Source organism: Opisthocomus hoazin, chromosome Z (assembly GCF_030867145.1).
Source record: "Opisthocomus hoazin isolate bOpiHoa1 chromosome Z, bOpiHoa1.hap1, whole genome shotgun sequence".
NCBI lineage: Eukaryota > Metazoa > Chordata > Aves > Opisthocomiformes > Opisthocomidae > Opisthocomus > Opisthocomus hoazin.
In genome coordinates this window covers 78,958,886-78,981,545 of record NC_134454.1, presented here as the reverse complement: position 1 = coordinate 78,981,545, position 22,660 = coordinate 78,958,886, and the positions used below count along the sequence as shown (strand labels likewise).

General features: G+C 57.3%; 1 protein-coding gene across 1 annotated transcript; it reads right to left on the bottom strand.

Moving 5' to 3' along the window:
- Positions 1 to 1,398: 1,398 nt before the first annotated feature.
- On the bottom strand, positions 1,399 to 10,199 carry LOC104336836 (uncharacterized). Its single transcript, XM_075446862.1, has 12 exons — positions 10,067 to 10,199; positions 5,486 to 5,734; positions 4,090 to 4,380; positions 3,727 to 3,824; positions 3,284 to 3,476; positions 3,115 to 3,174; positions 2,956 to 3,055; positions 2,675 to 2,898; positions 2,522 to 2,630; positions 2,059 to 2,105; positions 1,751 to 1,893; positions 1,399 to 1,536 (listed from the first exon to the last, which is right to left on the bottom strand). Exons 1-12 carry the CDS (start codon positions 10,197 to 10,199, stop codon positions 1,399 to 1,401), a joined length of 1,785 nt encoding a protein of 594 aa, XP_075302977.1.
- Positions 10,200 to 22,660: the final 12,461 nt, after the last annotated feature.

The following is a 22,660-nucleotide window of genomic DNA, read 5'->3' as shown; positions in this document are numbered from 1 at the left end:
TGTCACTGGGCACCACTGAAAAGAGTTTGGCCCCATCCTCCTGAATAGTTCCCACCACACATTCCATCCAAATGTACATCAGAGCTGCCCAGCACAGCCCTGAAGTCCTGGGGATGCTGTCAGCCACGGCTCTAGGCCACAGCAGCCCTGCTCATGGCCTCCCCTCAACAAGCTGCAGTCAACTCAGCACCCCACAGGGAACATGACACCACAAGGACAATGAGGGCCCAGGCAGGAGCTATGGCGGGGTGGGGAGCACCCTCCAAACCACGAGCCTCCGGTTGTGCAGACAGAGCAGGCAGAGAGGCTGGGGTCTGACTGGATATGGGGGTAGGGAGCAGGACAATCCAGGAGGTGGCAAGAGCACAAACCAACCCTCCGTTTACCCATACCCCAACCCTGCGCATTCCGCTTCCTCAACCAGTAGCAGCCAAATGCAGTTAAGGTCCCTCTTCTCCTCGCTGTCCAATACCCATCGGGAGTAGCTCCATCAGACATGCAGGTCACACCACCGAGAGCCCATGGGAAGGAGACGCTTTGGTCCCAAGGGGCAGTTGCAGGTACCACAATGATGATCAGACAGCTCTTATGAAAAATTGCTAGAACATGTATTTACTGGCACATGCAGGTCATCCAAAGCCAAAGAAAAGGCTGGAGAAGGGAGTGGTCAACTGCCCTCTCTTCCAGCAGTGTATTCCTCACCAAGGAGAGCCTTCAGGCTGTCCCTCAACCTCCGGGCTGCACCGGTCGCCAGCATCCCTCAGCATGGGAGAGGCAGTGGCTGCTGGGGGATGCACCAGGACAGCAGCAACAACCGAGACCGAATAGATCCCAGAGACTGCAGGGTGGGAGTTTCCCAAGGGGCCGGGGCCAACTACACAGCACAAAGTGGGAGACGAGCACCAGCACCCAGAGAGGAGGTCACAGACCAACACAGAGGTCCAGCCAGGCCTAGCTGAGATCATGCTACTCATAGGACAGGGAGGAGAGAAAGCAGCAACCCGAAGCATTGCGCTGGGAGCATGCAGCCTCTTAGACGTGCTTCCTCAGGGCTTCTGGGCACTGGAAAAGCCCAGTCCAAGTTCCTCCATGAAGATTCATAGGGGCAGGGTTTTTCACACATAAAGCAGAAGAACCACGACAAGGTGGGAGATCTTGTGGGGCAGGCAGCCCCTGCAAACCAGAACAATTTATTGGTTGTTTGGACACAGCGTGGTTGGACCAAACTCAAGCAGAGGCCAGGGTCTAGATGGATATGTGAATACGGAGCAGGGAAAGAGGGGCTGGGACCCAGAGAGCTGCTTTAGTCTCAAAGGACAGTTGCAGGCACCAGAATGCATGTGAGACGGCTTTGCCAGAGCAATGGAGGACTATCAGAACATGTCCTTACTGGCACAATCAGGTTGTCCCAGGCCTTCGGCTGCTCCTGTTCTGTGACAGAGAATGCTGGAGCTTGACGAGGGAGTAAATTTGAGGGGGAGCAATAACCCAGCAGAAGATATATGGGGTCCTGCTTCCAGTGGTGGAGGACCAAGCCTTGAGAAGTGGACATGGGAAGTACCATCAGCATTGAGTCCTGGACATCCACCTCATCTTCCTCTCTATCTCACTGCTCAGAGTGTCTCCTGAGGACTCCAGGACAGACAGGTGCTGGGGCAAGAGCTCTCCAGCCTGGCCACCTTTACCTGTGAAAACCAACATCACCGTGGGCAGAAGCTGCTGCCGGCCCTCAGCAGCATGCGGAGCTCACACTGTCGCAGCTGCCCCTCTCCACCCTCTCCCTGTTGTTGGTGGGAACAGGCAGGGCACTCCATCTCTCACCTGCATCTTCCTGTGCCAGACGGGTCTCCCTGATCACGCAGTAATTATCCAAGTTCTCGTAGGGCTGGAGCTCTGAGGGAACAACAGGACATCACCCAGAGCCAGCTGGGCTCCCTGCAGCCACCCCGGGATGCCAACAGGCTCCTGCAATAGACCTGCAGGCTATCCTGCAACAGACTTGCTCCCATCCCAGCTCCAGCCCCAGCTCTACAGCCGTCTTTGTGATGGGGACCCTACCTGTGTAATGGTCCTCCTCAGCTTTGCTGGGCAAGGCTTTCCTTCTCCTGGGAAGGCAAAGGGCAGTCCTGAGTGGGAGAGGGGCTGGTGTGTCCCAGGGCCCCGCTGAACGCGGCGGCAGAGGCATGGAGGGCTCTGCAGACCCTCCCTCCGGGCCTCTCACGAGCTGGCAGGCACTGCCCATCAACACCCCAGGGGACAGCAGCAGTGGCAGCAACATCAACAAGGAGGGGGAGGGGAGGGTGTCTCTTTGCACACACGATCCCTGCCCCAGGCCCAAGGAAGATGCTTATGAGCCCCAGCCAGGAGCCCTACAGCCAAGCTATGGTAGGACCAGCCAGCTACATCCCTTGTGCCTGGAGAACGGTGGGAGCAGCTGGGGAAATCCCCTCTCCACCCCCAGCCACCCCACAGCCCAGCATGGCCAGAGGCAGAGCAGCAATCCTCTTTCCTTCCTACTCACCTGGACAGCACAAACCACAGGATCCCTGCAAACAGGGGCACCAGCACCACCACCACCACCACCACCATCACTGCCGACCCAGGCCACGAGCCCAGAGGCTGCCCTGCAACTAACAGACAGCCAGGAGTGGGTGCCAAAGCCCGGACCATGCACCAGCGGTGGCCCCGACCTTGGCATTGGGTGTCTGCATGTCTGTAGACACATGTGTCTGGGTCCTGCTGTCCTGGATGCCGCAGGGACAGACAGACAGGCACAGCGTTCCTCTGCCCTCACATCTGATGAGTAGAGTAGGGCATGGCAGAGGGAGGTTCTGGAGCACAGGGACTTGCCCCATCTCCCATACACAACTAGAGGGTCTGGAAGCCTGCTCAACCAGCCTGCGCACAGCAGGAGAACACACAGACCCAGGTTCAGCTGCCCTAGTACTGTCTGACCTTGAGCCCTCCATGCGCCCTTCTGCAGGGGTGGGTATCATCATCTTCTTTAATGGGAGAGTAGAGGAGCCACCTCTGCTCTTGCATGCACAAACAGGGGCTGAAGCAACGCAGCGGCTCTGGAGACCAGGCAATTCACCCCCCCACAGCAGGACTCACCCAGCCCCATCCTCCCCACTGCTGAGTCAGGCTCACGGTGCCCACAGCCCCGGTCTCCGTCTTGGTGGGGACAGGGTGAGTGCACACACAGCTCTGGAAGCTGTTCCAGGCTTAGCGCTCGCTCACAGGGAGGCCACCTCAGCCAGACCCAGGGCAGAACATCCATTACCCGAGACGTAGGTTTGAAATTCCAGCAGTGACGCCTCCCCAGCACCAGCCGCCGTGAGGCCCTGCACTGTCACCGTGTATTTGCTTCCAGGTGTCTGAGGAGGCGGCGTGTACTGAGTGACAGACTGGTTCACCATCACCTGCTTGAATTCAAGGAAGCTGCCGTCGTGTGCTCTCCTTGTCGTGATGTTCAGCTAGAGGAAGGACAGGGAGCTGGTGGGGAGCAGCACCAACCTCCTGCTCCTGCTCAGCGCAGCACTGCAGAGAGGAGCTACTACTGCTGGCTGGTGACAGGAGAGGACCTGACCCCACCAGAAACACCAGCAGTGTAGAGCTGGTGGGCGCTGGACGAGGAGAGCTCACACTGCTCCCCAGGCTGCCTGCACAGAGCTCCAGTCAGCGATGTGCCTGGCAAGGGGTGAGAGGGAGCACGGGTACTGGTACCTGGTATCCGATGATCTCCCCTTTGCAGGAGGGCAGCGCCTTCCACCTGAGGGACCCCACGCTGGGATCCAGCCACAGCTTCTCAGGTTTGTCTGGCACTGGAAGCACAGGAGGACAGAGTCACACATGAGGGCTGTGAGCATTTGTCCCCTACAAAATCTGCACCTTCTGCAGCAGCAGCAACGGTGCGGTGAGGAAGGGGAGAGTGAGGAGGGGACATGTTGTGCTGCAGGGCCCTGCACAGTCCCTTCCCCAGTGCACCACAGGCTCCAACCAGCCCCAGTCCCAGGACCATCACTGCAGGGAGCGGACACTCAGGCTGAGCTGCTGGACAAAGGGCACCTTTACATTTTGTGTGCGTACCTGTTTCCTTTGTCCTGAGGAGACGTGTGTACAGGATTGTGCTGGGTGGCAGAGTGATGGTGACACTGTAGACAGTGAAAGGCTGCAGAGCAGAACAGGTGAATGTTCCCTCCTGGCCTTGTAGCATCTCCTCTGCCTTCATCTCCTTAGCTTCACAGGGAGGGGAGGAAAGCTCCTCCAGCCGGCACCTGGCCCAAATGTGATGACAGGTGTCAGGGAGCCTGCAGATCCAGTCCAGTTTGATGCTGGTGCTGGAAATCTCCAAGGTCTCGGAGACAACCTGGAGGACATCTGTGAAGGAAACATTGCAAGAGGGTGACTCCCTTCCCTTCCTCTCCGAGCCTGGGAGCTGAGCTCTGTCGTCCTCACTGTTCCCTCACTACCCTATGCCCAGCACAATGTGGACAAGGCCGTCGTGCCTTCTCCCAGGCTACACTCAGGCACTGCCTACTCCTTCCTCTGGCCCTGGACCATTTCCAGGGTTACTCTGGGTGCTGCAGTGGCTGTGGGAGGGTACGAGAAAGTACTTGTGTCTTCTCTGCAGCTGCCCTCCTCGGGCTAGCAGCTGGTCTGGTGACAGGTCCCTTTCACACCAGCAATGACTTAGTCAACAAATCCAGCAGCCAGAGCAGGACCCTGCCCTCCTGCTTCTTGGCTATCATGCTTTTCTCCAGGTAGACCCATCTGACTGGTCCGGGCATGCTGCCTGGTGCCCTCTGTGTAGCAGCGAGGACTTGTCCCCCTCGGTGCAGGGTGCCTCAGTTGCCAGCAATGCAGACACAAACCTGGGATGCACCCATGGTGGTTTTATCTGGAGCGAATGCCCACACCATACCCTGACCACCCCAAGCACAGGGCACTAGTGCTGTGGGACACATCCAGCACCGCTCTCCCTGCTTGGGGAGGAAAAACTGAGAGCACTGGAAGAGAGACTGGTTCGTTCACTTACCCACACAGGTCAAGTTCCCCTCCATAGGGTGCCAGTGGCCTGTGCCATTTCTCACAATCCAGCCGCTGCGAGGAACCATGGAGCCTTCCCTTGGGTTCAGCTTCACACATTTGATTTCCATGGGTGGAGGCCAGTGCCCCTCAGGGCATCTTATCTTCACCACATCGTTTGGGTTGAAGGTCCCCTGTTCTTGGTCAAAGATAAACCTGGAGTCCCACTCAGGCTTCTGGCACTTCTCTACACCAACGAGATGGGAAGGTGTTAGCAGGACCCCTGGGGCAAGCACAGGGCAGGCTCAGCGGCTGCCTCAACACTGCCTTCAGCAGCATCTACCATTTCCCCAGGCAGACAAAGAGCCTGAGACCTCCTGTGCACACCCAGCCTGCCTTGCCCTGCTCGGGAAGGGCAGAGCGGGGCAGCCAGGAGAGCTCCTGGTACCTCCCTTACCGACACACTCCATGTTGAACGTCGACTGAATGTTTATCCATTGCCCACTGCTGTCCTTTCCAAGCCAAGCTTCTCTGTATATAGGTTTCCCATAGATGATGGACAGGACTTTTCCTGCACATTTGACATGGGTGAAGGATGGCTGGAGACCCTCAGGACAGCTCAGCATCACCTCTTCATTCTTCTTGTAATTCTCCTGGACTGGCGACAGCCAGAGTCCTCGGCCCCAGCGAGGCCTTTGGCATGTTTCTGGCAGGGGTGAAAGTGGGCATTAGTTGGGGTAGAAGGTTTTGAGGAGGGTCAGAGATATGTGGTGAGGTGTCAGCAATCCCCAGCAATGCCTTCAGTCCCTGGAGGGAGAGGCAAGGGGACACATCCATCTGCTGGGAGGTGACACAGCAGCAAGGCTTGTTGGGATGGGGATCTCCTTGTGGGTGGATGTCAGCTAGGGCTGGAGCCTGCCCGGGCAGGTGATGGGCGAGGATGGACCAGCATTCAGTGGGGGAATGGTCTTGGATATCAAAAACAGGGAGATCTGAGTCACCTGATCAGGCATCAGAAGTGCATCCCTGGCCCCAGTGGTGATGGTGGAAGCTCAGAGATGGATGACTGGGGCCATATTTGACCACATATTTGTCCATAAGAGACACCTTCTGACACCTTGCTTACTGATGCACTCTATGTTCCCCTCAATCTGGATCCAGGCATCACTGTTTTTCCTCCCCAGCCACACATCTCTGTTTAGAGATCCATAATAATTCAATGGCTGAGCTCCCCCTGCACATTTGACATGGGTGAAGGATGGCTAGAAGCCACTGTTACAGCTCAGAGTCGTTACTTCATTCTTTTCGTAATCCCCACGGATTGGTACCATCTGGAGTCTTGGGTCCACCAAACATGCCCTTGGCATGTTTCAGTCAGAGGTAAAATGGGGTGAGGAGTATTTTTGGTGCATGACAAGAAAACTCTCGGGACAGCGCTCTCCTCAGCATGACTCTGACCACTGACCCTGACACACACAAGCATCTCTCTACTCCTGCCGTGTGCCTGGGCACTGTTCAGGTGCACAGGGCTTACCATGTCCCCTATCTCCAGGACTCCCAAGCCTCTCCTGAGTTCCACCCACTCGTGGGGTGCTTGACACCCTATTCTCCTGGCCCCCCTCATGCCCAGGTGAGCAGTGCAGCACTGACATCCTCCCCCACCAGAGCTCTCCCAAACCCCAGAGAAGCTTCCCAGGGGAACAAACAACACAGAGTCCCAAAGCCTTGAGACCAACCCCTCCAGCTATTCCTCCTGCTCCCAGCTTCACAACTGCAGCTCTCCACGTGGAGGCAGGAGATGCTGGCCAGGAAGGCTTCCTGCCTTTTAAACCCCTTCTCGGGAGCACAGACCCCACCAGCTGCCCACGGCAAGCTGCTGAGACAAAGCGACAGAGGGAAAGCCAAGACATCCAGGTCCCTGTGTCCTGGACTGTAACCCAGATGGGGCTAAGGGAAGGCCACATCACAGGGGGTCTGCCACCAGCTTGGGACCCTGTGGTCAGGGTGACGGAGGGCTGTGCTTTCCCTTGCAGGTGGCAGTCCCGTTCCACAGGGTCTGGGTCCCGCTGGAAATGCATCTGATCTGGGCGACCGACGGCACGTACTCCCCAGCACAGCGCAGCTGCACCACGTCGTTCAGGGCGTAGCTGCTCTGCTTCGGGGTGAACCGCAGCTGGGGGTCCCAGTCGGAGGGAGCCCGACATCTCCCTGTGTGCAAAGGCCAGGAGGGAGAGCCCTGAGTATCACTGGGCTCCAGCAGCGTCCCTGGGGTTGAGGTCCCTCTCGCTTTGGAGGAGTGGCAGAGATGAGCATCTGCCATGACAAGGCCCCAGACCCCAGGGGCATCTCCCTCCTTGCAGCCTCAGGTGCAGCACAGGAGGGTTACCCACAGGCCCTGCTGCCCACCCATGTGCTGTGGAGGGGTTCCAGCCAGCGGGGTCCAGCAGCCCGGTGGGTGCTGCTCTCTCCAGCGCTCTCTCCCCCGAAGACACGGGCTGTGGGAGTGCACTGGCCCAGTGAATCCCTGCTGCCATTGCAGATCTGCCCAACTGGGCACCGCAAAGCAGCTTCCAGCACCAACCGCCTGCCCTCAGACCTCCACAGCTATGTTTACAGCAGTGGCCACAAAGCTCACACCCTACTCCATGCACCCAGCCTTTCCTGTGCACTTCATCCAAAACAAACCTGCCTTGTCCTGCCCTGGTAGACATGTCACCCAGACTGGATCAGCCACTGCCAACTGAGTCCATGAGGAGGCATCGGGGTAGGAGGTGGCCTCCACTAAAATGGGATGGAACACCTCTCTTCAGCCACATACATCTCTGCAACTGCCCGCTTCCTGCCAGGCAGCACTCGTGGGTCTGCACTCCCTTACACTGGAACAGGGGCATTACCACACTTCCCTTATCTGGCAGCAGGTTTTCACGACATCTTCTCAGCCCTGCACCCTGGCCCTCCAGGACAAAGGACAGTGGCCACCATCCCGATCCTTTGAGATCAGGTGTGTTGTATGGATAGGAAACTTCTTGCACCACAGCTGGATCCCTGCTAGTGCACTCAGATCAGGCGCTTGTGACAGCCAAAAGCCTCGACAGGCCTGAAACCCTTGGCTCAGTCTGAGCCTCGTTAGGCATCCCCAGCACGCACCTTCCTCCCTCCTGTCATTAAACCCTCTATGAATCAGTGCACAAGCCCTCACGCACCTGCCCCAGGGTGACATCCAGGACCCTTCCCACCCCAGCAGAGTCAGGGCTACCTGCCCAGCACAAAGCACTGGGCAAGGGACACCAGCCAGTGGCGAAGAAATCCCTCTGCCAAGGGAAAATGAACCATGCTTAAAAGAGGAGATTTCCACTTGTGGGGAGGAACGGTTTTTTGCTGTTGGTACTTGTTGGGAAACAGGACCCAAAGGCTGGCTGTCCCCGAGATGCTCTACAATCTGAAAGGCTAGGCAGAAACACCCTTACAGAGAAGGAAAATGCAGCAAAAGCACAGCCTGGCTCAGCCAAGAGGCTGACAATGACCTTAAAATGCAAGAGGACAGAAGAACAAGCAGGTTACACTCCTAAGGGAGTAGAAATCCACAAAAAGAGCCAGCGAGGAAACAGCTGGCAAGGCCGGGGCACAGGAGGGGGTGTAGCAAGTGGGAGCAGCGGGAGCATGAGGCTGTCTCTTGCAGACCTCAGTCGGGAGAGGAAGATCAGCAAAACTGGGCTGTAGGCACTGTCAGCAAGTAACGCGAGCCTTTGTTTTCTAGGTCTAGTCTAGAACATGCGTGAGGGTCATTCAGATATTGACAGCTATTCCCTGAACAGCAATGACACAGGACATGGAGAGAAAGTGAAAACAGCACACTGCTATGGCAGACATGATTACTTGGTGGCAATTGAAGACCACCGACTGCAGCAAGAGGCCTTGCTGGGGCTTGGCTTGGCAGCAGGGCTTTCCCCTCTGTGCAGCTGGAGGCAAACTCTGCCCCTGCCTGCAGGTCTCCTGGGCTACGCACAATCCAGACTCCAACAGCCTCCTTCAGTGCTGCAGATGCCAGCAGCATGGCAGACGATAACAGCCAGAGCCAAGCAGGGAAGAACCATGAGTATCGACAGGGCTTGTCAGGGATGGGCTGTGGGTAACGGGAGAAAGGGGCAGGAGCTGCCGCTGACTCACGGGAAACAGGCTCCATCCTGCCCTGGACAGCTGAGGGCTGCCCTTTGCTGGTAGGGCAGCATCCCTACAGCTACCAGCAATGAGTAATATGATTCACGACCCATCCAATGACTTGGCAAGCCACTTCTGCTCCCATTTCCCTGCAGACAGAATGATTCACCCCTCAGGCACCCTAGCCCCTCGTGCGAAGAGCAGCTGCTCCTGCAGTGCCCCGTGGGCACGTCGACAGGTACCAGCAACCCCAGGGCACAGCTCACAGTCTCCACAGGAAAGCACAGAGTCTCCATAGGCAGAGCCCAGCAGACACCCAGGAGGGTGTCCCTAGTCCTCCTAGCACAGAGAAAGAAAGGAGCAATGCTGTTAAAGAACAATCCCACCAAACTACAGCTCCTCCAAACCCAAGCACCACAGGAGAGAGAGTGGGTGTCCCAGCTAACACAGGGATTCATCTCACAGCTTGCCATGTCTTTGCTAAACACCACTGACGCTGCCTTTCCCTGGGGTAGGGATGCCGCCTTAGGAAGGCCACCACTGCTCTGATTGCCCTGGCTTCGTCTGTCCACTATGCAACAAGAACGATCTAACTCCTGCTCCTAGGGACAGTACCCACTCCCTGGAGGGACGCTGCAGCTCCCGCCCTTATGGAAGCTTTCCCAGCACACCGAGGCTTGCTACCCTCCATCCCCAAACACTTCTTCGCCCCACCACAACCCACCAGATGCCCGAGCATCTCAGGACTGAAGCAGACACCATCTTCAGCCCTCCCTAACACAGCCACTGTGGGCAGAACCGGGTAAAGTCACATAACAAAGACAAAAGTAGACAAGCAGATAAGCCTTTTCCATAAGAGAGTGGCGCAAGCTGCTCTTACCTGATTCCTTGGTACCTCCTGGTTCTCCTCTTGGAACATCCTGGTTCTTTGGAGTAGGGTCCCTCTGTCCCTGTGCAAGCAGCAGAGGGGCAAGGATCAGGAGAAAGGCCACAGCCAGCCCTCGCAGGGCCATGCCGGCACAAAGTCCCTGGGCAGGACTCAATCTGAGCCGCTTGGGAAAGGTATCTGTATAACCCAGAGCAGGAGAGGTGCAGACACAGAAATGAAACAGCCACGTAGGGAAATCACATGCGGTTCAAGAAGCTTCCTCTTTAGAAAGAGAGCATCCCACCAGCTGCAGCGGCTCCAAGCTCAGTGGGGTCTCCTGGGTGCTTTGGCCCACCCTTTCCACTGGCTACCTCAGGCCCCTGTAACCATGCTCCCACAAACACCCACAAAACCTTCTCAAATCTGCCTCACTCCTCTCTCACTCCACGTCCATGTTGAGGAAAGCACCCCTGTTTCACCTGCCCCAGCCCACCCCTGGGGTTCTCTCATCATGCATCACTTTTGATTTGACATCTCTCCACTTACTGCCTTGAACTGACACAGCTGCAACAATTTTGCTGTGGAACCCCACCAACCTTACAGATCTGACACCAACAGACCTTACAGATCTGACAAGCTCCTGAACCAGCCAGATGTGGCTCATTTCCCTTTCCTGCTGCTGTGCTCAGAGCTACACTTTCTCAGTGTCTTCTAGGATGTGAAGTGCCTCGACATGGTCAGTGCACATAGCATTTCTGGCAAGAGGGTCTTCCTGGAGCTGGATGGAAAAGATTTACGCCTGTTCCTGGCTAGGTCAGGCAGGGTCTTTGGGTATGGGAGTGAATTCCCTGGGTGCTCCTCATTTTGGGCCATAACCCCAAGGCTGGCTCTCTCACACTCCCCCGGTCTCCTGCCCTTGAGAGTGCCACCACCAAGCTATTCTCTGAGTCTCTTTCTAGCTCACACATTGTTGCATGGCCTAAAGCTTCCAGGAGTCCTGGCTCCCTGTTCTGTTGCAGCTCTCCTGGGCAGGTCCTCTTTCAACTCTGTGGCTTATACGGCCTCTCTCTCTGTTCTCCTGCACAGAGGAGCATGATTGCTCTATGGTCCAACGCAACCTGTGTTTTGGGAAGGGGTGCTGTCGCCCAGGGTGCTCTTCGTCACCCGGCTGGGACTGGTTGGCCCAGAGCTCCATGACAGATCCTTTCCCTGGAACCACCATCCTCAGCACCATGGGACAGTGCTTGGTGTATCTATCTGCATTACCCCAGTAGAGCAGCGACACTGAGGGGTTGCTGGAAGCTAGGTCTCTCCTAGGATTCATTCAGGAACTTCAGATCATCAAGTCCCGCAGTCTCGCATACAGCTGTTGTGAGATTAATGAGGTAAAGTCTTCTAGCAAGCTTGCATCAAGAGGAGCATTAGCACTAAGTCATGTCCTCCCTGTTTTCTTGGCCTTTGCCTGGACTTTGGGAACCAGGCTTGCTTTGTTCCTGTGTGGTTAGCAAAAGTGTAAGCATCCAAGAGCATGGCCATAGCCAACACTGACTGGGTAATGTCCTCATAAAATCCCAGCATTAGATGTAGACACTCTCACTGCCTCTCTTTGCCATATGAAAGAAGCAAAAACAGTGAAAGACAACAGCCAAGATTCAAAAATACACATGTGGTGCAAGAGACTTCCTATTGCAGCTGAGGTATTTCTTTACTTTTCCCCTGTCTTGAAATGCACTGGGGCTTAACAATCTGTGTTTGGCCTCTTCTTCCTTAGAATTTTATCATTTTTTGAGATTCTTTGTTTTGGTGTATAGCATGCATTAGAGAAATGTTGAAGATATACTGAAAGCCAGCGCACTCAGTCCTATGCCTAGCTCTTACACAGCCTAATGTTAGAGCTGCTGGTGCAATTGCTGATGCCTTACTTCACTGGGAACCACACAGCAGAGTCCTAACGAGCGAAGGTTTCCAAGGGACTGTCAAGCCACACAGCAACTCATGAATCCAAGCTTGGCATGGTATGATCAACGGGAGGTGATGAGCTCCAGCTCTCTGGGACCACTCACTGTGTTTCCAAGAGCACATCGCGTGTGGGCTGCACATGCTCTGCGTATGCTGCTCTAGCCCTTGCAGCAGGACTAAGCCTCGCACAGCCGTCTCAACACATCTTAGATGCTTTCTAATACAGATTTCCTGCTACAGCATACAGCAGATATGTACATTTTTGCCTGTAATAAAGCCAGACAGCCACATACCTTCCTCTCATTTGGGCTGAGGCCCCAAGGCAGTTAATTTGATCATCATAAACATGATTGACGGGCTGTTTCCTGAAGGGCCGGTTAGATTGTCAATGAACTAACAGGACTCAGACTGAAGAGAGGAAAAACCCAAACCACCCACAATCAGTTTTGCTTCTGACAGGGAAGAACACTGAGGGCTCAAAGCCATCCGCAAAACAACAAGGAAAAGAGAAGTAGCTGTGGCTTTTGAGGGTCAGGGTTTGTGGAAAGCACTGGTAACATATTCACCACCGTCCCCTACAGCAAAGACTGTTCCTGCGTGAGACCTCACAGATAACAGAACTACATTTGAGGCTTATCCTGTCCCTACCCCACGCCTGTCCTTGAGGGAGCGCGATGTGGGATGTACCTGCAGATCATCAGACATGGCCATGGTGATGGGGGTGGGCTGAGGCCAGGCTGGGATGTCCTCCCATAGGTGGTGGGTCAGGATCAGGCCTCAGGAGGGTAACCCAGTCAGATTCAGCCCTGGGGTGGCCAGGCAGGCATCTGCTCCCTGCACAGCACCAGCATGTGGCCCCATGTGAGCTGGGGAGGCTGGCTCCCCACACGCTGCTGCTTCATCTCCAGCACGCAGCATCTGCCTCGGTCAGGGCTGCAGCCTGTGCTGATGGAGCCAGGAGGCTCTTCTGGCAGGGAGAGCTGGAAAATACCCACAGGATCCCAGTAGACCCCAGCCCTGAGCCCTGCTGTGGGGTCTTCCTCAGCCCTCCCAACCCCACCAGCCCTGAACCTTCTTTCACACAGGGGTCTTGCAGTGCCGTCAGTGGCACAAAGGCCAGTGCACCGTGCCTCTGTGAACTGCCTCTTGCCCCTGCCCCAAGGTGACAATAAAACCCACATATCCTGGTCCCCTGCAGCACATCTCCCACAGAGCTGGGGGGAGAACCCCAGACCTGTGGGCAGAAGGAGGGTAAGGGGAGCCCCAATAGTGCCAGGGTGCAGATGGACCCCTCCAGGGTGGCATCTGGGTCATGATGGGTCATCACAGCCTGCCTTGGGCCCAGCAACACATACGGGAGTTCTGCGGGGAGCTGTGCTGGGCTGGGAGAGGGGTGGCATTGGGGCATCACACTGTCACACAGCTGGTGGCACCAGCCAGGGCAGGGACTCCCTCTTGTGGCACCGGCCACCCAAGGCTGCCGTCCCTGCTCCCAAGGTGGCTTCTGGAGCCACCAGCTCTGCCCGTGTCTCACCCGGGATAGGAGGGGTGAGAGCGGAGAAGCGAGGGGGGACAGCCCGGCAGGGCGCAGGGGTCCCGGGAGGGCCCTGCTGGGCAGAGCGGTGGCAGGACATGTGGGCTGGGTGACCATCCCTCCTTCCCCTCTGCTCTGCTCCAGCAACTTCTTTCCAGGGGAGGGAGCAGGACCTGCTGCCCGCTCTCCACGGTGAGGACCTCCCCGCCTTCCTGAGTCCATCTGTGCACGTCCCCCTGCCGTGACCCCTCCTCAGCAGCATGGACCCGAGCCAAGCAAGGCTCTCTGCCCTGGCACTGCCACCTTGACACACGTCCCTCTGCAGTGCCAGCCAGCCCACAGCCCCCCACCCAGATGCCCAGGCCCGTCTGGCCCTGTGCTGCAGCCCACCTACCCCAAAAACACCCCTGCTCCCCTTCGGTCTCAGGCTGCAGCCCTCTCCCATCTGGCTGCGTGCTTACTGACCGCCCAGAAAGATGTTTTTAGCACACAAAATTGGGCAGGAGCAGTTCGCAGCTGGGAGCAGGGTGGAGTAAGGCTGGAGGGACGTGAGGATGCTGCGTTTTGGTTTGAGGAAGATGTGCTCATAAATGGGGTTTCCAGCTCTGACCTCCAAGCAGTCCCACATCTGGTCCAGCTGTTCCTGTTCCCATCCCCAGGACCACCTTCAGCACGTTCCCACCCCAGTTCTTGGGCAGGGAACCTGGCTAAGCCCAGGAAGTGGGACTTCTATGATTTGAAGCAACGTCTCAGGCCAGACTAGTTTCCCCTCAAACCCTGCTGAAGGTGCTGGTTTAAGGACAGGCTCTCTGCACCGGGGTAAATGCTTCCGACGTGCTCTTTCTGCCTCCATGTTTCACACCCACATTTCCCCATCTGCCCTCTGGCAGGGGTGAAATGTTGTGCCTGTGGTCTCTCTCGCTGCCTGAGTGAAGAAGGTCTCTGTCTCCTAGACAAACCCTTTGCCCTGCACCTCCTTCGTTGCACGAGCCTCTTGACATTGCTCCCGTTCAAATGCTCCACACCATGTGCTGGCCCCACACACCACAGCTCTCTTTTGTAGGCAGCTGATGGAATGCACGTGTTTGTTGGAGCCGTGAGTCTCTCCTTCCGAACATGGGTCTTAAATACAGGGCTTGGCATTTCCCCTTTTCAGCTCACAGCCTGTGCAGCTTCCAGAGGAAAGCACATCCTGAGGAACCGCCTATGCCACCCAGGGTAGCTGGGAACAGAGAACTGCCCAAAATATCCTGGGCCCAGAACCAACCAAAAAAATAGGGAAGAAAAAGCCAAGCAGCTGTTTCCCCAGTGAAGCGGAGCCGGTGGCCTGGTGAAGGGGGGGAAGGTGGCATAGTCAGTGGTGTCAGCTGGTCTTCTGGGGGCTGCACAGCCTGATAGTCCTGCCTGGCACTGCACCAACGATGCCTTGGAGGAGGCATCGCTGCTGCCAGGGGCACCCTGAGCTGGCACAGCTCCCACCTGACCCATCCCGGGATGCCTGTCCGTGTCCTCACCATGGGGTTGCCACCAGCAGAGTGCTGTGCTCCCCCGAAGCGTCTTCCCTCACACACGGGGCACTGGAAAGCTGAGTTCTAGGCTGGACCCCCTGCTTGTCCCTTTCCTCAGTGTGTGGCCTTGCCGAAGCCCCTGGGAGCCTGCTGGCTTCCCCCAGCCTGCAGCCTCTGACCAAGGCTTGTCGTGGCGGGATGCTGTTCCCCACTAAGGCTGGGCAGGCAAAGGAGGGAGGAGGGCACTGTGTCCTGGTAATTCAGAGCGAGTGGTGGGGATGGCACGGTGCCCAGAGCCCGCGGAGCAGCTGCCCTTTGTTGTTTAATTACGTGCAGAGCGTCACGTGCATTTCCAGCCCAGGATCAAGCCGAAGTAAAGACTCTGAGCAGACCTACAGCAGCAACACAGCTGACCTGGGGGCAAAAGAAAAGTCCTATCTCATGCGACAGCTTCCCATGGGGAACGCCCACTTATCCTGGCCCACTCCTCCTTGGCCAGCAGAAATCCCAGAGAGCCCAGGATCAAGAGACAAGCAGGCTGGGGAGGCAAGTTTCTAGGAGGCACACAGCAGGGGGAGAGGGTGGGTGCTGCTTCACCACTGACATGGAGGAAGTCAAGTCTCTGGAAGGCACTGGGAGGACAATACCACCCTCCCTCTGGTGAGACAATACCTGTGATGGTCCTCCTTTGTGAGAGTCCAGGCTACAGGGCATCCACACGGATGCTCCTGAATATCCCGTAAGAAAGGACTCGCCCTGTATCGTGGTGTGACTTACACCCCAGGCGCTGGACTGGTGGTGACGCACTTGGCTCACCTACAGCCCGCAGCATCGGGTCTCTCCTGGCTGTAGCTACCCCAGGAGACCAGTTTGCCCAGTGCTGGCGCAATCCGCCACTGCAGAACAAGGACTCAGCAGGGTGGGGTGACCAGCCACCCGTGACACAGGTGGACAGAAATTAGGCCATGGTAATCAAAGGTATTAATGTGTCGTGGTGGCATGCAGCTGCTGCCTGGGAACAGGGCTTCAGCATGCAGAGCGCAGCAGGATCAAAGCCCTGCCCTGTCCTTCTCAGGTCTACATTTTGCTGGAGCCTGAAGGGATCCCAGGTGAAGGTGACACTGCCACCACTTGTCCTGGCTCAAAGACCACTTGCTTCTGCTGCTGCTGGCCTGGAAGCATCAGCCTCACCTGTCTGCTGCTAACGTAGCTGAGTAGAGCCCACTCTTCTCCCTCATTTTTCACCCACTGTGGAGTACAAGCCTGCTGTGAGTGGACAGCCCTGCTCCCTCTCTCTGTTGTGTTGTAGAGGCGTCCCCACATCGCCACAGCTCCTTTCCTTGCCCTTGCCTTCAGGGCAGACCCTGCCACACCTTGCCTGTGCCAGACCCATCCATGTATGCTGGGGTGCGGGAAGGTTTTTCAGCCCAGCCTGTGAAGCATGCTGATGCGCTTCCTTGGAGGACAGAGTGCCTTGACCCACGGGAGAGGACAGGAGATGAGAAAGGCTGGCAACGCAGCTTGCAGAGCTCGCTAAATCTAATGAGATTTTCAACAGCCGGGAGAAGCAATAAATAGCTGTGAATGAACACATGCTGCATCAGCCTGCTCAGCCTGGGCAGGGGCTGACCAGGGCACGGGGGCAAGGGAAGGAGCTGGGATGTGCCACCCCCATCTTGCTGATGCATGGGGAGCTGATGGTCCACTTTCCAGCCCCTCTGACACCTGTACAGAGCATCAGTGTCCACGCACGGCTGCGGTATCTGTGACCTCCAGGTGAAAGGCTCCAGGGACATCCAGAACTCAGCACCATCACCCAGCTCCTCTGTGCCCTGGCACGGACAGGGGAAGCCAAAAGGGAAGGCAGCAGCCGTGGGAGGCCAGGCACTCGGCTCAGCTCTGCTCTCTGCCCGGAGGTGGCCTTGTCCATGTTTCTTCCTAGGAATGGCCTTAGCCTGAGACTTGCCTTGAACCTGTCCTATTTGGCACAAGCCAAAACCATGTCAGGGAACCAACCGAGCGGTGTGGACAATTACAGGGCTGCGCCGAGGTCGAGGAGTTACTCAGAGAGGTGTAGGCTGAATGATCGCTTGCTCCAGGGTGGGGAACCCCTTGCAGCACCTACCTCTTGCATGGGCATCTGGGAGGACAATCAGGGCTCTACAGTCTCTACTTGGGGGCAGATGGGACTGGGAGCATCTCTCTCATCCGTGCTGCTGTGGCCAGGGTGGGATGTCACCTTCCCAGACAGAAGCTCAGAGCTCACAGAGGAATGGTTCTCTGGCCTGATGCATTGCTTTCCTCCAGCAAGTTTTCCTTTTGTCTGCTATGGAATGGGTAAGGAAGCCAGGGCAAAGCTGAGGATGTTGGTTTGTTAATGCAGGGTGTCTTGGGTGGAATGTGCATGTGGGTTTGTTCTGTGGGGTCTCTGGCAGGCACCGTGCTGAGCTATGCACACCCTCACTGGTCTTCCCCTCCACTTTGCTGTGCTGCTTCCGAGTTCCTCCCTGCAGCAACGCCAAACTCTGCAGCTCAAAGAGCAGCGACAAACCGCAGGTGAAGGCTCTTCCCCGAAGCCATCGCCCAAGACCCACCAGGCACTCTCAGACCTGCTCCCCGCCCTGCTCTCCTGCAGCTGGCAGCTTGGGTCACAGGGCTGCTCCCACCAGCTCTGCCGAGGCCAGCCCTGGGCTGCGCTCTGATGTGGTCCCGCTCGGCCCACCGTGGTGGCCAGACCTGACTCTTGGCATCTCTGCTCCCGGCTTACGTCTGGCAGAACCACAAAGCACTTCAGGGACGCTGTGCTGTGGCTGGGGAGTATTACTAATAGCCTGGCAAGGGGCAGGAGATGGAGCAAGGCTGACACAGCCTCCTGGGATGAGTGTGGAGGTGCTGAGAGCCCCACTGCCCATGGCCAGGTCAAGAGGGCAAGGACTAGCCCTGTTACCTACTGGGCAGCCTTGGAGGAGGGAGGGCATGGCAGATACTGGCAGATAAGCTGTTCAGGCTGGTTCAGGAGCAGGGTGGGAGATGCTGGAGCATTGCCCCTACCCGCTTGGCACAACATGACCAGCTCCTGGTGACCAGCAAAGGTCTCTGCGGTGCTGGTTCACTGCGAGAATGTAGTTGCGCTCACATGGCTACATACCACCACACTGCGGGCTACAGGTGGTGCAGGCATGGGCAGAGCTGCCTGTCCCTCCTTTTCAGAGGCGGTGGCTGGTTTTGCTTTATAGGTGTCCTCAGTGTTTTCAAATTCACAGCCCAAGGTGCTTCCAGCTCGGCTGGATTCAGGCAGCGGCTGCTCAGCCCCCTGACACCCTGTTGTGCACCCTTGGCAGGGGCACTGGGGCTCGTTCGAGGAGAAGCAGAGCAGGACGCTGAAAACGCTGCCCACCACGAAGAGAGACGCGGATGCTGCCTCCGCAGATGTCGTGGCACCGGCACCCGGGTGTGAGGAGCATCGACAGGAGCTAGCAGGAGGCAGCGAGAAAATGCTGCCAGGTGCTGTGCTGACTCGGCTCGTAGAAAATTAATGACACAACAAATATTTGCAGCGCTCGTGCTGCAGACAGCCCTGCACTGGCCTTGCAGCTGGAGTGCCGGGGAGGGAACGGTGGGGCAGCAACGTGCCTGTACAGCGGGGCCCTTACCGGTCCCTGCTCGCAGCTGGACGTGGGCTGCTGTGTCTTGCTGCCATGGCGCTGGGTGAGGAGCACGAGCAGCCCTGCGCACTGATCTCAGCAGCACACAGCGTGCTGGGAAGTGTAGTTCTGCTGCGTCAGCTGTGCTGTGTGCTGTTGGACATCACCAGGCTGCACATGAAACACTGGAGATGGGGCCGCCTTCCCACATACTCTGGGCTCCTCGCATCGATCAGGCCTCCTAGCAGGTTGCGACAGACCCTGCTGTGAACCCCTCTCCTGCTTCCTATGGGGCAGAAGAGCGAGATGTTTGTCAGGGACCATCCCTCTTGTGAGCAGGGAGCTGTGGAACATACAGGACACGGGTAGGTGTAGAGATCTGCTGGGTGATGTGTGGTAACATGGGAAAAGAGCAGACGTTTTCAGGTGACAGTAGGAGGGAGGACATCTGGGAGTGAGAGACTGCACCCGCATTCTGGGAGAAAGCACCAAAGGGAGTCATCTAAGTCAGTCGATGCCCCTCGTCCTGCTTACTTCTGGGTCTGCACAGCCTCTCCAGGCTGGAAAACCCCCCTGAGATACAGCCTTGTGCCTGCTGTCGCACAGTTTCACACACTGACTCCCCGCAGTCATCCCTGGACGCCCCACAGCAGCAGCCATTGATTATCCTCAGTGTTTGCGAAGAAGAAGCCTCGGGTACTGACGGGCTACGCACATGGGTGCAGAGGAGAGGACAGTTCCAGGTTTGGCTCCGTGGCTCCAAGCAGGGCAAGCCTGCGGCGAGGGTGGGTTACTCTTGGCTGATCCCAACCAGAGCTGTGCTGCGGGGACCTGGTGCCGCAGGTGCTGCTCTGGGATAGAGGTGGGCGTGCTGCGAGCACCGGGCTCTCCACGTGGAAGCCCCCCTGCACCCCTCGCTGCCCTGCCAGCAGCCTGGCCACCCCATGGACGTGGCATGCCCTGTCCCTTGCAGGGCACCCGCAGCCCCTGCAGCTCGCAGCACCAGGCTCCCGGGGCTGTTTGCAGGCTCTTGCCCCTGCTCTGCCAGGGTGATGCACCATCCCCAGGAAGCAGGGAGAAGGTGTTTGTTAATCCCTGAGCCTTCTCCCCGAGAGAAGGGAGGGTGCAGAGCCCAGATGGAGAAGAGCAAAGAGGACAAAGCCCATCTCCTCTCCCCGTTCTGCAGCTCCAAGGAAGCAGAGCACAGCCAGGGAGACCTTCCTCCTGCTTTTCCTCACCAGGCCTTGAGGAGCTTAATTCGGGGTTTGCTGCAGGCTCAGCCCAGACTGGCTTTGCACCCAGCTGTCCGGAGTGTACTTGCCTGCACCATGGGAGGGGTTTGGGGCACTGGGGACCTTTAGCCGTGTCTCAGATCAACGCTGCTGTGCCAGGCAGGAACAGAGTGTGGTGGAAATGGCACAGTAGAGTTATCAGCGCTGATGAGAGAAGGGACTGTAAATCCTGCAGCAGCAATTTCCACAGTCAGGGCTGTCTCCAGGGCTTTAGTTTATCCGTTACAACTTAATTGGATGTAAACTCAGTCACTTGTAAGCAGCAGGAGCCCTGAACGGGCAGTGGTCCTGAGCTTCTCTCTGCTACATGCCTTGCCAGGACTCCCCATCTCTGCTGCGGTGCCTTGACCCTCGGGACCGCTGCCCACATGCACTCAAGGGAAAGGGAGAGGTAACATTTTCTATCCTTCTGGTCCCAGCTGAGCTGGCTTTGCTCCTGTGAGCTGGTCCCTGCACCACCATGGAGCTGGTCACTGGGCTGTGGGCGCAGCAGGGTGCTCTGGTTTCGGGTACCAGGGCTGAGCCCGGTCAGGCAGGGAAGGCACCGGCTGCCACCCGAGCAGCTGCAGCTGCAGCTGGCAGTCCTGGTGGCAGGGCAGAGCCCGCAGCCTCCCTTCCCCACACGCAGACGCCGGTCTCTCCTCTCCATGACCAGCACAGGAGGCCTGTGAAGCTGCTCCTGTCATTCTGTCGGGCTGTTGTCAGCGGGACAGACGTGAGGCCTTGGGAAGCCCAGGAATGCGGCCGGTTGCACTGCACGGCTCCCCACGGCTGCAGCAGCCTCCCTGGCACATGCCAGCAACCACCACGGCAGGCGGAGGTCTGGAGCAGTACTGGTGATGAAGAGGAGGGCTCAGACCCTGTGAGACAGACAGGGTGCTGCCTCCCTGCACACAGCATATTTTCCCTGCACAGGCGAACTGCCTTCTGTGGATCTGGAGGAGCAGAAATACCAGGCGTTTCCAGAGGGGACAGGGGACTGCTCCCACTGTGAAGAAGTCAGAGGCTCAGCTCACCTGCTCTAGCCCACGGGGTTTATTCTCCCTCCTGGTACAAGCAAGAAAACCCAGGGCTCCTCGTCCGTGATCTCTGCGTTTTGTTTGGTGGCACCTGGAGCTGAGCACTGTCCAAAAAATGCCACACCAGGAGATGCTCTGTGTGGCTGTACCACGCGGGGGAACAGCCGGAGCGAAGCAGTCGTGGGGTGGCTGTGGCGGCAGGGCTGGAAGGCGGCTGGGGCAGGGCTGAGCCAGTGCGGGCAGGTGGTTGCCAAGGACAGCAGCAGCAGCAGCAAAATGCGTGAGATGGAGCAAGGGCAGATGCAGCTGCAGGGAGTCCGTAGGAAGGAAGGACACGGCAGATCAGCCTCAGAGCAGGAGAAAGGCCTGGGGGGGAGCGGGAAACAGGAGGAAACTGGGGAGAAGCGGGAGAGCGCAGAAAAGAGAGAAACGCGAAGGGTTGCAAGAGGCTCTGGGCATACTGACGCTGAGAGGCTGCACGCTCCTGCTCCTCCAGAGGACAGACCCCACAGCCCTCGGGACACCGTCCAGGCAGGGGTGGGTGCATGGGGAGAATCAGAGCCCCACATCCACAGCATGCATCCCACCCAGCGATGGCTGTGAGGAGAGATCTGAGCCTGGCAGCAGCTGGGGGGAACTGGACCCATCGTACTCGGGGGGGGGGGGGGCTGGATGTGTGGGGAGATACATAATATCCATATATATCCACATATATCTACATATATCCGTGAATACTCTTGGCCCATCTGCTCAGGGACTGGGTGCTATGAGGAAAAAGAGAGCACCTGGCAGCTACAAGGAGCATCCAAGCAGGGTCCAGGGGAGAAAGAGCGTCAGGCATTTACAACATGCACCCAGGTGGGACCCAGGGCAGCAAGAGTCCCACATATGCAAGGATCATCCAGGCAGGGCCCTGGGAATAGAATCATAGAATCAGTAAGGTTGGAAAACACCTCTAAGACCATCAAGTCCCACCATCAACTCACCACCACCATGCCTGCTAAACCATATCCCGAAGTGCCACATCTACAAGGTTTTTTAAAAACCTCCAGGGATATTGATTCCACTACCTCCCTGGGCAGCCTGTTCCAATGCCTGACCACTCTTTCAGTAGGAAAATTTTTCCTAATATCCAATCTAAACCTCCCCTGACACAACTTGAGGATCCTGCAGAGGTCAATTGTATGAGGTTCAGTAAGGCCAACTGCTGGGTCCTGCACTTGGGTCACAACATCCCCATGCAACGCCACGGGCTTAGGGAAGAGTGGCTGGAAAGCTGCCCAGAGGAAAAAGACCTTGGGGTGTTGGTTGGCAGTTGGCTGAAGATGACCCAGCAGTGTGCCCAGGTGGCCAAGAAGGCCAATGGCATCCTGGCTTGTACCAGGAACAGCGTGGCCAGCAGGAGCAGGGAGGTGATCGTGCCCTTGTACTCGGCACTGGTGAGGCTGCATCTGGAGTACTGTGTTCGGTTTTGGGCCCCTCACTACAAGTAGGACACTGAGATGCTGGACCGTGTCCAGAGAAGGGCAACAAGGTTGGTGAGGGGTCTGGAGAACAAGTCTGATGAGGAGTGGCTGAGGGAGCTGGGGCTGTTTAGCCTGGAGAAGAGGAGGCTGAGGGGAGACCTTATTGTTCCCTACAACTACCTGA

Excerpts from the sequence above, each read along its gene's own strand:
- LOC104336836 (XM_075446862.1), bottom strand. The coding sequence starts at position 10,199 with ATGGCCCTGCGAGGGCTGGCTGTGGCCTTTCTCCTGATCCTTGCCCCT. Across the intron at positions 3,175-3,283 it reads ATTTCAAACCTACGTCTCGG|ACGGAGACCGGGGCTGTGGG; the intron begins GTAATGGATGTT and ends GTCCCCACCAAG. Across the intron at positions 3,056-3,114 it reads AGTGGGGAGGATGGGGCTGG|CCCCTGTTTGTGCATGCAAG; the intron begins GTGAGTCCTGCT and ends GCGTTGCTTCAG.